At 37.9% G+C, this 15,011-nt stretch overlaps 1 protein-coding gene across 1 annotated transcript in view; it reads left to right on the top strand.

Annotated features, from left to right (window-relative positions):
* The first annotated feature begins 6,345 nt into the window (after window positions 1-6,345).
* Ncapg (non-SMC condensin I complex subunit G) overlaps window positions 6,346-15,011 on the top strand; it is a 30,685-nt gene continuing 22,019 nt past the window's right edge. Inside the window, exons 1-7 of the mRNA XM_031342194.1 lie at window positions 6,346-6,576; window positions 7,847-8,062; window positions 8,706-8,934; window positions 10,970-11,115; window positions 11,370-11,454; window positions 12,545-12,737; window positions 13,190-13,339. Coding sequence (XP_031198054.1) covers window positions 6,466-6,576; window positions 7,847-8,062; window positions 8,706-8,934; window positions 10,970-11,115; window positions 11,370-11,454; window positions 12,545-12,737; window positions 13,190-13,339 — 1,130 coding nt within the window. The 5' untranslated portion in view covers window positions 6,346-6,465. The remainder of the gene's footprint in view (window positions 6,577-7,846; window positions 8,063-8,705; window positions 8,935-10,969; window positions 11,116-11,369; window positions 11,455-12,544; window positions 12,738-13,189; window positions 13,340-15,011) is intronic.

The raw sequence follows: 15,011 nt of genomic DNA on the forward strand, positions 1-15,011 counted from the left end.
CTCTCTCTCTCTCTCTCTCTCTCTCTCTCTCTCTCTCTCTCTCTCTCTCTCCAGTCTCCTTTTGTTGCACTAACAGGCCTGGAACTCACTATGTAGATTATGTTGCCCTCAAACTCACAGATGCACCTGCCTCTGCCTCTGAAGTACTGGGATCAAAGGGCAGTGCCACCACACAAAGGCCCAATTTTTATCTTATAGACTAAGACTTTTGCTGTTTTGAATTGCTCTTACAATCATAAAACTGGCCAAGAGTTTGAACTATTTTATTCCTTTGTTGATTTCTGTACCAGTTTGTCCCCTCACCTCAAATTATTTGTGTAAGGACACATCCCTTATGCCCCAAACTCTAAATAAAAGGTTGATATTTTTTGCCTTTAGATGTGTTTGTTGTGATGTTTTAAGGAACCTGTTCTGATAGTAGATTTGTTGATTCTTGTAGTGATATCTGTAGTAGTCATATGATCAATTTTATATAAGCAGTTGGGATATGGGGGAAGCACGAATGTTCACCAGCTCCTTCTAAAGGAAAACACATTAAACGTAACTCTAATGGCAAATCAAATAAGGTAGGCTCATTTTTACTTACAAAGCTCCAAATACTACTTAACAGAGTGAAATAGAATGTTATTTTCAAGTAAGGGTTACCTAAGAACATAACTTTGCAATTAGTATGTATCAGAAGCCATGGAGGAAAGGCTATGGCAAGCAAATGAGTTTTCTGGAAATGGCCCACCATTTTGCATGGGTGTGATGCAAGGTCCTCAGAGATTTTATCCCAGGATTGCTTCTCAATGCTGATCTACATTTCCTGCAGAGCAACATGAAAATGCACTTTCTTGTAGTAATGTTGTGTAGATGAATTGATAATTTCACAATTCCTGATGATTTTCAAGAACTAAGATGATACAGGTAATTTTAAACCCCTGTAGAATAAAAGCTGCAAAGAGAGTTCCATAAACCTTCATGTGTCAAGGGCTAATGCATTAGGAAAAAAAAAAACAGGCTTGTAACACATTTCCAATCTAGGAAAACACTCCTAGGTTAGGGATGAGGCCGCTGACTGTTAACTAAAGAATACAACCTGGGAATTGGTGCAAGGACAGAAAAAATGGTGGACTAGTCTGTCTATACAAGACTTCAACATAAAACACAACACAGACGATTTATCTCTTGACAAAACTATGCTAACATATGACATAAAAATTATTGCTTTAAACTTTTAGTGAATTTATGTTGCTAGAAAAAGATGTTTAGTCAGATACTAGTCTTAATGGAAAGACGTATAAACAATTCTGTTGTAGCTCATTAAACCTTTATTGATCTATGACAAACTATTGACTTAAACTTACTATGAACTTATAGGATGTGAAGTGCTTTAAAAACTATGTGATCAATTATCCCAAGAAAAACAATAACGTGGTTGTGTAGGCCTTTATTGCTTCATTCAGTATGCATGTATCTGTGCCTGACTTTCTTTCTTTCCTTTCTCTTACTTTTTCTCTTTTCTCTCTGGCTCATGAAGAGTTAAGGAACCCCAAGCCTGGTCAGCAAATGGCCTGAGTCAAAGACTGAGGAGCCCAAGTAACTAAGTTTTCTTGATTCCTCTGCTGCGATCAGCAAGAGTTAACTGGCAGAAGCCATCAGTGTTTGGCCCCTGAGGAGCAAAAGATAGTAACACTGCCAGAAGTCATCAGATTTTGGCCCCTGCTGATGTCACCCTCACTGCCTTCCCAAGGTACCTGTCTGGGGCAGGACCCCGGCAACTAAAGCCAACCAGAATCTTGATGACTGACAGTCTGCCATATTCCTGGAAACCTTAGTCAATGCTTTAAATAAAGATAACAGTTTTACAGTATGAAAACCGAACACCCCAGTCTACAAAGGTCATGGAGCCAATGAGTAACAAGAATCTTAAAAGACATAGGTTACATATTCCATGCTCTCACATAGGATAAATGATTATGAAGACACCAACTTTCTATGAACAGAGGAATAAAGGAAGTATTTGCTTCTACAGCAAAAGAAGGCAAAATACTCCCAACTTTTTTTTTTAAACTTTTATTGCATTATGATGAGAAAAGTTACATGATTTCAATTTATCTGAATTTGCTAACATTTAAGAACGTATTTTAAGTAAATAGAATTAAATCACATTCTTGTTTCCCTTTTGTACCCCAACTCCTCCCAGAGACCCCCTTTCAATACTTACAATATCTTTTTTTGTCATATTCTTTAAAATTTATAAATATTATAATGAAATGAGTATTATAAAAGTTGTTTGATATAAAACAATCAATTTAAGTCTTATGTGTGGAGAGCTGTGATGTGCCGTGCTTTAAAGATGGCGCAGGCTCCCAATGACAGCGAGCGCTCTCAATGACAAGCAAGTCCTTAATTGGCTGTGCTTGTCAGTCGCACCTGCTTTCGTATAAGAGTGGCCTATCTGCTGTACCTACGTGGCTCCCAGGGGTTGGTTGGGCAGGAGTACTTAAGCCTGTGCAGGCTTTTCCCCGGGGTCAGAAGTCTTTCAAGGATCCTGAATAAAGCTGCCGGAAGGAGAGCTCAAAGAGTCCCGTCCTTTTTGCTGGTCGAGAGGGTCGCGTCATTATGTAGATGCTCATCTACAGCAATTGTGAAAATACATTTTTCTCAATTTAATTTTTTTTTATTTTAGATATTTTCTTTATTTACATGCAAATTTCTCCATTCTCAGTTTCCCCTCCAAAAAACAAAAAAACAAACAAAAACAAACCCCTGTTGCCTCCCCCTCCCCATGCCTGACACCCCGCCCTCTCAATTTAAATTTTAAATAACTCCAAGCATATTAATTGTATACTTCAAAATAATACATCACTACTAGTATTTTCTTAAATGAGCAGTTGGTGAATGACTTTATTGGATAGACCATCTTAATACCTACACCATTTCTTAAATGAATGTAACCTGTTCTCTGTGGGCTGAGAATAAAGTCACTCACTCAAGTCAAATAGCTTTGACCATAGCAGGAAGTCTGTATCCAAAAATCGAGCCTACCATTCATTTCTTGGTGCAGCAGAACTGTCAACTCTCAGCTTAGCTACGATGGAGGTAAAATCCTTTGGTGATGTGAGGGTCACTGAAGTACAGCCTTATTACAACGAAATCCAAATTTGTTCTTATTTTGGGCTGTACCACAGTAAGAGCCAAGATTTTAAACTCTACTAAATCCCAACTTTACCTTTAAGCAACAAACATAGTTGCTCTCAAGCCTAGTTTATATCACCTACTTCATTTCGAAAAGAATACTTTGTTATAGTCTATCAAGTCTGTATTTTCCTGAGACAGGAGAGGCTAGCTTTTAATTGTCCTGTCCTTTTATGTTTTTGTTGTTTTCACTTCAAACAGACTGCATCTGTTGTTAGATTACTCAAAGCACTTTTCAAAACGCTAACTCAACCCCTTAAAAAAATCAACAAGAGGTGTATTATAAGACATACAAACTCTACAAACACAAATTATATTGCTATTTTCTTTTATCTTTCAAGTATATATTTCCATATCAAAACAAATTAAGCACATCTATTCTAAACTTTTTCATGTATAGTTGTTTTCAACTAAATTTTAGTTGATCTAAAATTTAGAATTCAATAACCTTATGGTATACATTGTTTAGTTTTTGTTACTTTCTAAAGTTTATCAAAGACACAAATTTATTCTTATATGTATTTGTTCTTTCTCACAGAATAAAAGTAAGAGTGAAGAACTATGTAAGCTTTACAATGAGACTAAGCTGTTTGAATTTAATATAGCATACTGGAGAAGTTCTAAGATTATGATGTTCAAAGCATACCAAATCCATACAACATTCATTACTAAAATCCACAACTCTAATCAAAACATAGTCATACTGACCTCTGGTGGTTAGATTCCTTACATTTCATTGATACTGAAATAGCCAGATAAACTACCCATGAGACTTTTTTTTTTAAATCAACAAAACAATAAAGGCAGCAAGCACCTAAAATGTATGGACAATGAAAGGTCACAGATTGTCATGAAATATTAAAAATGTTCTAAGTTCCAGTTTGTTTACATTAAAAACAAATGACACACACATATTGGTTTTCATCTTATTATCACTTAAAGTTTTATTTATGTTGTATGTGTGGTACATGCATGTTTAGGTCAGAGACTGACAGTGAGTGTTTTCCCTGATTACTTTAGACCATACTGTTTGTGACAGGCTCAGTCACCATGAACCTTGCTATTTTGGCAGAACAATGAGGCCAAGATCCACTGTCTAGAACCTCAAGTGCTAGGGCTACAGACAGATGCAACATCTGATATCTATCTGTATGTGAAATATCACATGTGACTTCAGATCCTCATGCTTGTCCAGCAAGCACTTTAACCCATGAATCATCATCTCCCCTGGTCCCCTAGGGAATCCCAGAGTACCTACAGAACAACATAGTTCTGTCTCTTCACCAGCCACATGAACCCAATTAGCGTCTGAAATGACACCAGTGCAAAATAACACCCAGAGATCCAGTCTTAGCAAGCTAACAAAAGAGGATGGAGGTTATCTTAGTACTGTACAATGATTATGTATGTAGGAATTTTGTATATTTGCTTAAACAATGTTAGTTTCCTAGGTCTGTCTATCTCTGTGTCTCTCAGAATGCACACATTCTTAGCTTGTTTTTGTCTGTGATTAATCTGAACTTTCTCAAATTAGACATGGTGATTTCAAATTACACTTATCACCACCATATTCATCACTTTAACCGGCGATTAGTTGTGTATCTATAAATTTTCAGGAACTTGGAATGAAGCAGGAGAATAATTATGGTACATCCCAAGGATGGAATCCCATGGCACCCTGTCTGTGTCTCACTTTACTCATCTTAAAAGCAGATAGAAATAAAAGATTAAATGAAGTAAAGAGCTTTGAATGGTGTCTGGCACATGCAAGAAGTCAGTAAAATTTGTTAGTATTAACATATTCTGATAAAGCTAAAAAAAAAAAGTAGGGATTAAGAAAAGCCAGTTGCATTTATGGATATTTATAAAGTAGATGGTTAGATAGGAAATAACAGTGCAAAAAACTTATTCAGGAATTTACTCATATGGATATATGTAAAAATCTGTGTGATGAAAATTAAAGAGTACATTTAAAACGTGATAGTGGAAGGTAGTTAACTCGAAAGGAGAAAAAGGCAAAAAATAGGCTTTAAAATGTTCTATTCTGCTCGCAATGGAGGCTGAAGAGCAGGGAAGAAAAAAACTTTCCTTTCATCCTGAGTCTAAGTTCTTCGAATTTTAAATTAAATCGAGATAAAACTAACTGCAAGGAAACAAAACCAACCAACCAACCAACTCCAAAACACTGACATAGGATTGTTGGCAAACATGAAATAAGAGAGATCAGGTGACCGAGGCATGAAGTCCATATACAGATAAAATGTGTGTTAACACAACTTATGGAAAGGGGAGAAAAGTCTAAAGAAACAGATGAAGTCTCCCGCTGAGAATTGAGTCTGGGGGCGGTCCTCTTCCTGATACACTTCACCAACGTGGACTTCCAGTATTGACAGAATAGGTGGCTGCATTTAGTGTTTTCCAAGTTATCAGTCAACACACCAAGTAAGTTTCACGTTTTTGGGGTGCCCCAGCTGAGGCATTCATTTTGAGATCATTTTATACATCCAGTACGCGATCTTAGTCAAGACCCCAAATTCCTTCCATCATGCCTGCGTTTCTCCCCCGCTTAGAAGAGTTGCTAGGCAGATTTGTAAAGCAGATCTATAAAGCGGGAGCATCTCCGAGCGGCTGCAGCCTAAACTGCCCCTGCCTTTCTCTTCCCAGGCAGTCCCCGCCGGAACCCTCCGCGTCCGAAGGACTGCTGAGGCCCTCGTCCAGGGCGCCCTCCAAAACTTTGACATCCCCAAGCCCCGAGCGGGTCCCTCGCGACATCGCCCAAACGTCTCCTTCGCTCGGGAGTTACCCGTTTTCAGGAAGCCAGGGGAGGGCTCCTGGTTCTTAAGCCGGCAGCCCTCCGCTTTCCTCTCTTCACTCCCAACCGCAGGATCCCGCCACAAGTCTAACGGAACCAGTTTAATTCAGAAAGTTGAACGCCCACTCCGGGTGGGCTCCACGCGCGGCACCACTTCCGACCGCGCCCCCCCCCCCCCCCCCCCTCCCCGGCTTTCCATACAAACCCTTCTTCCTATTGGGAGAGCGGGAGGCCACAACCCAGCAGGGGCGGAGCGGAGGGTGGAGTCAGGTCGGGGATAGCCAGGTCTCCGCCGTCCGACACCGCCTCCGGCGGAAGTCTCGCGACATCTCGTCCTCCCGCGAGAGTTGTTTGAACACTCTGGCGGTAAGCGCTCCTCCCTTGGAACCTCGCAGGCCGGTCTGCGGGAAGCTGAGTCCTACGCGGACTGCGAGCCACAGCCACTCTCCGGCAGTTCCCATCCTGGCGCCATGGCAGCGCAGAAGAAGCAGCTTTCTGTGAAGGAGGCTTTTCAGATGGCGCAGCAGCCGCACCAGAACCAGGCGAAGCTGGTGGTGGCGCTGAGCCGCACGTACGGCGCGGTAAGCGGCCCGGCCTCGGCTGTCCCTGCGCGACCCGCCCGAGTCATTCGGAGGGCCAGGTGCTCGGAGGCTTGCCCGAGGTGTCCTGGCGTCGGCCGCACGCAGCTCCTCCCTCCCCACCCCTCCGTTTTCTCCATCCCCATCCCCCCCAGGGATGCGGGGAGGGATCCGTGATCCTCAGCTCCTCAGGGACTTGGCCTGCGCAGTTACTCTTAGACGCTTTTATTTCCTTTGGGGGAGGGAGGTCTCCGGTTCATCTCAGGAAATCGATAAAAGTTGTTTCAACCGAGTCCTAAGCCTAAAATCAAATTCATCTCACCAACTAGCGACATCTTAAGGACCCAAGTCTCTGCCATACGTGCTCGTTGTGTATCGAGTGTAGCGGTGGGGATTCTAGGACGGCGAATGTAAGGAAGATACATTGTGTTTTGAGTTCCAGGAAAGTTTAAGTACATAGTGAAGTGATTAAGGGTATGGAGCGAAATGTTAAAGTTATGCCAAAAGGAAATTGACGAATGTACTGGCTGGTTTTGTGTGTCAGCTTGACTCAGGCTGAACTTATCACAGAGAAAGGAGCTTCAGTCGAGGAAATGCCTCCATGAGATCAGCTGTAAGGCAATTTCTCAATTAGTGATCAAGGGGGGAGGGGTCCCTTGTGGGTGGTGCCATCCCTGGGTTCTTATCTACAAGAAAGCAAGCAGAGCAAGCCAGGAGAAGCAAACCAGTAAGTAACATCTCTCCATGGCCTCTATATCAGCTCCTGCTTCCTGACCTGCTTGAGTTCTTGTCTTGACTTCCTTTGGTGATGGACAGCAGTTTGGAGGTGTAAGATGAAATAAATGCTTTCCTCCCCTACTTGCTTGTTGGTCATGATGTTTATGCAGGAATAGAAACCCTGACTAAGACAACAGATGCTAGAAAGGCCTAAATAAAATAAATACAAAGCTGTTGATTTTGAGTTATTCATGCTGAAGCTTGTTTTGCATTAATCCGGTAAGAAAAATAACGATAATCCAAAGGTATTGAGAGAAAAATGAGATAATTTTACACTGTTCAAATGTATACTTTGTGCTTTCTCAGCGGTACAAATTATATGCTGAAGAGTTTGTGGAGAAATATTCCCCCTTTCTTGGTTTGGATAATTGACAGTTTAATTAAAAAATATTATATAGTTTGACCTAAGGGTAAGGCTTTCAGCAGTATTATGACATTGTTGGGAATAAACAATTTTTATTAATGCAGCTTATAGAGTATTTCTTCTGTCTTTCAGATGGATGATAAAACAGCTTTTCAGGAGGAGTTTGTTCATTACCTTAAATATGCTATGGTGGTATATAAACGTGAACCTGCTGTGGAGAGAGTCATGGACTTCTCAGCCAGGTTTGTTACTTCATTTCACCAGTCTGACCAGGAGGAGGAAGATGAAGAAGAAGAGAAGGAGAAAGATGGTGGCATTTTAAATTATTTGTTTACTTTTCTCTTACAGGTACTGTAAAAGCTAGTACTTTGGGCAAATAATATATTTGGTGATGTTTGTTATTTTCCACAGTGAAATATCAGTGATAGAGAAAATGTATGTGAATAAGTGTTTTATGGAAACCTTAAGTGTCATTAAGATAAAAGGATAACTCCAGCATTAAAATTTTAACTGTTTAAATTCTCACTTTTGTTGTAAATGTTCTCTCTGTGATTAAGTAGAACAAATTCCTAAAGAAAGGGAAATGCTTATTTTGTGACAGTAAATACTTTTTCAGACTACTTGAGAGTATAACATCTGTATAGTATGGATATACAATATAACTTCTCTGCAAGTAATGAGTTGCTATTGTCTTATTTTTATTTTTTTCTGTAGTACTAGGGATTAAACCTAACTTTACACATGCTGGTATACTGATCTACCTATCTTTTTACGTTGTTTTGAGACAGGATTTTTTTTAAGTTGCCCATATTGTTCTTGAACTTACTTTGTAGCCCAAACAGACCTTGAACCTGTGGTTTTTCTCTGTGGTACTGTAGGCTTACTCCATCTACCTGGGTGCATTGTCAACTTTTAATGTTGAACATAAAGTGATACTGGCTGCTTAATAATGGAATGTGACTAGGAATAACTTTTTATTTGTTTTGTGTAGTCTCATGAAGCAAACAGCAGTGCAGTCAGATTTAGAGTATGCCAGCTCATTAATAAACTTCTTGGGAATATGCCAGAAAATGCCCAAATTGATGATGACTTATTTGATAAAATTAATGAAGCCATGCTTATTAGATTGAAAGATAAGATTCCAAATGTAAGAATACAAGCGGTTTTGGCTCTTTCTCGACTCCAAGATCCCAAGGATGATGACTGCCCAGTAACTGATGGTATGTATGGTTTCCTAAATCTTGTTTCTCAATGTTGACTTTGGTACTTGGATTTTATGTGTGTATATACATGAGTGTGTAGGTGTATACATTCATGTGGAAGCCAGAGGTTATAATTAGATATCCTCAATAATTTTTTGAGATAGCATCCCTGCTCATCTCAGACTGCTTGCCAGAAAGCCCCAGGAATCCCCTGGTTCCTTATCCCCAGTACTAAGATCATATGTGCATGCCACTGTGGCTGGTTTTCATGAGAATACTGAGCACTGGAACATCAGGTCTCATGTGTGTGCAGCAAGTACTCTACTAATAGATCCATTTTCCTAACCTAGCATTGGATTTTTATTAATTATATATGTCTGTGTGTTATGGAAGTATCAATCCAACAACTTAAAATGAAAGAATATTATTAGCACTTTTACTGCTGCCTTGCTCTTCAGTTGTATTTCTTTCAGAGGTAGAAATAATTACAGTGAATTTTGAATTAATTGCCCTGTTTACATAAAAAATTACATTTTAAGCAATCACATGTTTGTCTCGGTGTTAAATTTTGTCTGCCATTTTTTTTTGTGAGTCAAACTATATTTTTGTGTCTTTTTTCCCCTCAAATTTATTCCTAATTTTAGCATTCATTTAGGATGATATATATTTATTTTTGCTATATTTTAATGTTTTGTTTTATGTAGTTTTATTCTGAATGGTGATGGCTCTTCTAGTTGTTTGCAATTACTTCGCTTTAAAACGTGTTAGAGGCAGGGCATGGTGTTGCCATGCCTTTAATCCCAGCAACTCTGAAGGCTGAGGCAGGCAGATCTCCTGGGGTTAAGACCAGACTAGTATGGAGTGAGTTCCAGGACAGCCATGGTTACACAGAGAAACTATCTCAAAAACCCAAAGAAACAAAACAAAAAATCAGTGTTAGGACTTTTCTTATTCCTGCCTTTAGTTCATAGATGAAAGTGTTTGTACAGTTATGTTTAGAGATAGACTTATATGGGTTCCACTCTATCAGGGTAGGTGGTAAAGTATTCTAAAAAAGTTTTCTACTTTTAGTATTGTCAGTAACGGGACATAAAGGTATGCATTGACCCACATTCTCTTTAGTTTTAGCACATTTTAAAGTTTGATGCTCTATTTAGTAATTGTTATTTTTACCCAGCTTCATAAATTTAGCATCTGATTGTTCTGAGTTGTTTAAGGATTTTATTACATTTTGAGAAGTGTTATTTTTGTAATGTTAAAAAGTGTATAGTTGGACAAATGGATGATAAGATTTAATCACTCAATGTGGCTTCTGGTACAGTCAAAGATCCACTAAACAAGTATGAGACTACTGCCAGTATATAGGAGGAGTATACTCAAACAATGGTGAAAGTATATTAAGCACATAAACTTATTACATTCTCAAAATTAAAGCTGTAAAGTTAAATGTGAACCTTCATAGTTTCCCTTCTGAATAGCTATTCTAACTGTATAGAAGTTAATTGAATTGGTCTTTGGGTCTGGTTAATTTCTGGGTGATTTTTTTTTTTTTGTAACATTTTATAGTAAAATTTAAAATAAAATAATAGGTCCTTATATAAAACCATATCAACTTAAAATAAATTACTTACTCTAATCGTTATCTGACTTTTGGGGTTAATTTTCAATCACAAATAATTTTTAATTTTATTTTCAGAAGGAAATGCTAATTTTTTTTTTTTTTTTTTGCCAGAAGTGAATATATAAAAGTAATATCTCTGTTATTTAAAAATGAAAGAATGTGCCGGGCAGTGGTGGCACACGCCTTTAATCCCAGCACTTGGGAGGCAGAGACAGGCAGATTTCTGAGTTCGAGGCCAGCCTGGTCTACAGAGTGAGTTCCAGGATAGCCAGGGCTATATGGAGAAACCTTATCTCCAAAAACAAAAACAAAAAAAAAATTGAAAGAATATAGAACTTATATGATAATAATAATAATATATGACATGTCATATATAACATGATAATAATAATATATGATAATAATGTTAAAATGTATTGCTGTATTTTTTAGCATATGTTACTTTGATTGAAAATGATTCAAATCCAGAAGTTAGACGTGCAGTGTTATCTTGTATTGCACCATCAGCAAAGACTTTGCCAAAAATTGTAGGACGTACAAAGGATATAAAGGATACTGTCAGAAAGCTGGCTTATCAGGTAAATAAATTCAATAACTTCTGTAGGCATGTTTTTGAAAGATGAACCATTTTATGGTATTTTAGAAAAAAATTGGTAACGATTTTTTTCCAGTTTAGGACTTTTGAAGACTATAGGTAACTTAGAGTATTCTTATATTAAGCATATTAACAGACAATTTAAAAATTGGGTTAATTTACAGAAGAATGCAGTATTCATAAGTAAGACATCTCTAAAGTATATTGAGATTAATAGCCATCTTTTACCTTTTTAAGGTGTTAGCTGAAAAAGTTCATATGAGAGCTTTGTCCATTGCTCAGAGAGTACTGCTGCTTCAACAAGGTCTTAATGACAGATCAGGTAAGATGCACATCTTTGTATATATTGGATTTTGAAATGAGACTTGAATTTAATAAAACTATCATTTCCATAAATAAGTTGAAACATTTTGGGGTTAAAGATCTTGGTGTTTTGAAGGAGCAAGGCATTTCTTTTAGACTTCTGTGCTAGAGAGGGAACACTATTCTAAATCTTATGCAGTTACTTCTGCAAACATCTGGTAGGATCTTTTTACTTCATTTTTTAAATAGCACTATCCCGTTTTTCTATAACTTAACATAAATGTGTTCTGTGCATCAGAAACAATTAGGAACGAACAGACCAGTATAATGCCCCACCCTCTCATCTGTTTAACTAGGGAATTTGCTTTTCTGAGGGATGTTCTAAAAATTCTTAATTCTTATGAAGCCATTTAGTCTCAGTTTTGCTATACTAAGAAAGCACACTTGAATTTGTGAGTATTGTCAGAGGCTGGCTAGGATGCCCTTAAATTAGCAGCTCTCAACCTGTTAGTTGTGACTCCTTTGGGTGTTGAACAACTCTTATACAGAATTCACCTAGGACCATCAGAAAACACAGATATTTACATTATGATTCGTAACAGTAGCAAAATTACAGCTATGAAGCAGTAATGAAATAATTTGATGGTTGGGGATTGCCACAGCTTGAGGAAACTGTAGTAAAGGGGCATAGTATTAGGAGGGTTGAGAATTACTTCTTAAATGATAAAAATAATGTTTGCTTAGTAAAGTAGATTGTGATTCAATACTGTTAATAGAAGTCATGTAATATTTGGGGTCAATCAACAAGTGAAATTATTTCACATATTCCGATGCATGATGTTCAGTGAGGAGACAATAGAAAGACAGTTTTCTTTAGGCAACTTAGGAGTTTGTTTTTTAATTGCTGAACTCTATTTGCATTTTGCAATGAGCATTATCATGATTTAGTAATACTGCATCTCTTTCCTTAGCATGCTTTGTTCTACCTATAACTTCTATTTGAATTGTAAATTCAGTGTTAACAATGATTTAGTAACAGTTAAGATGGGGATAATAGAGGAGAAAAGGTCTAGAGTGTGCATAGTTTAACTGTTTAAATGACTCACCAGATGCTGTGAAACAAGCGGTACAGAAGCATCTTCTCCAAGGCTGGTTGCGTTTCACTGAAGGAAATATCCTAGAGTTGCTTCATCGGTTAGATGTGGAAAATTCTTCTGATGTAGCAGTTTCCGTTCTCCAATCCTTATTCTCAATGACTCCTCTCAGTGAGCTGGTGGGAATTTGTAAAAATGATGATGGCAGGTATATAAAGACTTGATTATTTAAATTGTACAGAGAATTTAAATTGAAACTATGTGCTGAAAATGAGTTTGTTTTCCCTGTATTTTGAGGTTCCCTCAGTACCTTTTATCTGTCCCTCTTCTCTTTAATGAGAGTCTTCCTTCTGGTACAAGGAAGGACTCAGTATGTTATGTCAGGCATTACTTTAGTTGTGCCCTTTCATTTTTGCAACTTTGAGTTTTGCACTACATCCACTGAAAAACCATATTAACTCATTTGAAGCTTTCTCTTCTGCCTTTTTTCAGGCTAATTTTTTTTTCTTTTTCTTTTCATTCTTTTTGGGTGGGGAAATTAATGACTTAGTAATTAAAAGACTTAGTAATTGAAAGAAATCTTCATCTTATGTCCATTCTTGTTCTGTTTTCCAACTGCATGTAAAGATAATGCTTTCTCTTATTCTCTTGCATATAAAGGAAGTTGATTCCAGTGGAAACATTAACTCCTGAAATTGCTTTGTACTGGCGCACCCTTTGTGAATATTTGAAATCAAAGGAAGATGAAGGTGAAGAGGTTTTAGAGCAGATTTTGCCAGAGCCTGCAGTATATGCTCAGTACTTACTGAGGTAAAGTTTTTCTTTTGGTTTGAACTGTACTTATGTTGCTTCATTTACCAATTTCATAGTCTTCTTATTCAAAGTCATAAGAGGAAACAATTTAGAAACTATTTTTGTATAAGTAGGTATGAATGGGTATGTTTATTGAATGCTTTGAAGAATCTGTTGCGTGATTAGTATGCTGAAAATATACAATCAGAGCCTTACTATCCCTGTCATAGTGACTCAGTATTTGCAGCTGATTAGTGTAACTTTTCCCTGATAAAATTTTACTGACTTTTTCTTGAATTTTATTTAATATTCATACATAACAAAGTTTTAAAAAATTATTCTTTATTTGCAATCTATATAGAACAGGTATCATGATGATTAGATTTGGTGCATGGATAAGTGTCTTAGCTAGGGTTTTACTGCTGTGAAGAGACACTGTGACCAAGGCAACTCTTGTAAGGACAACATGTATTTGGGGCTGGCTTACAGGTTCAGTTTCAGTCCATTATCATCAAGGAAGGAGCATGGCAGCATCCAGGCAGGCATGGTGCAGGAGGAGCTGAGAGTTCTACACCCTCATCTGAAGGCTGCTAGCAGAATACTAGTTTCCTGGCAGCTAGGATGAGGGTCTTAAAACCCACACCCACAGTGATACTCCTACTCCAGCAAGGCCACACCTTCTAATAGTGCCACCACTCTGAGCCAAGCACAACTAGTTTCAGAATCTTATGGTGTAGATGTATGGCCAGTTTTATTATAAGTATTTTTCATTTAATAACATACTAAAAATGAAATAAAACAACTTATATAACTTTAAAAGTTTTCTTTTTCTTTTTTTCTTTTTTCTTTCTCTCTTTCCTTCTTTCTTTCTTTTTTTCTTTCTTTCTTTCTTTCTTTTTTTTTTTGGTTTTTCGAGACAGGGTTTCTCTGAGTAGCCCTGGCTGTCCTGGAACTCACTCTGTAGACCAGGCTGGCCTCTAACTCAGAAATCCACCTGCCTCTGCCTCCCAAGTGCTGGGATTAAAGGCGTGCGCCACCACTGCCCGGCAAAAGTTTTATTTTTCTAAATTATCTGTCTTGATATACCTGCTGGCCAGTTTTATGTCAATTTAACCTGAGCTGAGGACATTTTGGAAGAGAGAACCTTCACTGGAAAAATGCCCCCAGTAGATTGGCCTGTGGGCAAACCCATTTTCTTGATGTTTGATTTGGGTGAGCCCAGCTTACTGTGGGTGATGCTATCCTTGATGTGATGGTGCTGAGATCAGTAGGAAATCATGCTGAGCAAGCCATGGGAAACAAGCAAGCAAGCCACATTCTTCCATAGCCTCTGCATCAGCTCCTGCCTCCAGGTTCCTGCCCTGCTTGAGTTCCTGACATGACTTCCTTCAGTGATGGACTGTGATATGAAACAGGAAGTAAACCATTCCCTTCCCAAGTTTCTTTGGTCATGGTGTTTTATCACAATAGAAGCCCAACTAAGACAATATAATTTCTACTTACTTCACTATAAAAAAAATACATATTCTTGTTAGAATTCAAATGTAGAGGTAAATTTATTCTTTGCTTCCCTAGTTCCATTAATCATTGTAGATTTAAACAGCTAAGTAATTAAGGGTGTCCATTGTCAAGTCTCTTTCTATACATGTTTTAAATGCACATGTAGGTTTCTTTTTTGAAAATATAGCAT

This window comes from Mastomys coucha, unplaced genomic scaffold (genome assembly GCF_008632895.1).
Source record: "Mastomys coucha isolate ucsf_1 unplaced genomic scaffold, UCSF_Mcou_1 pScaffold22, whole genome shotgun sequence".
In the NCBI taxonomy this organism is placed as follows: domain Eukaryota; kingdom Metazoa; phylum Chordata; class Mammalia; order Rodentia; family Muridae; genus Mastomys; species Mastomys coucha.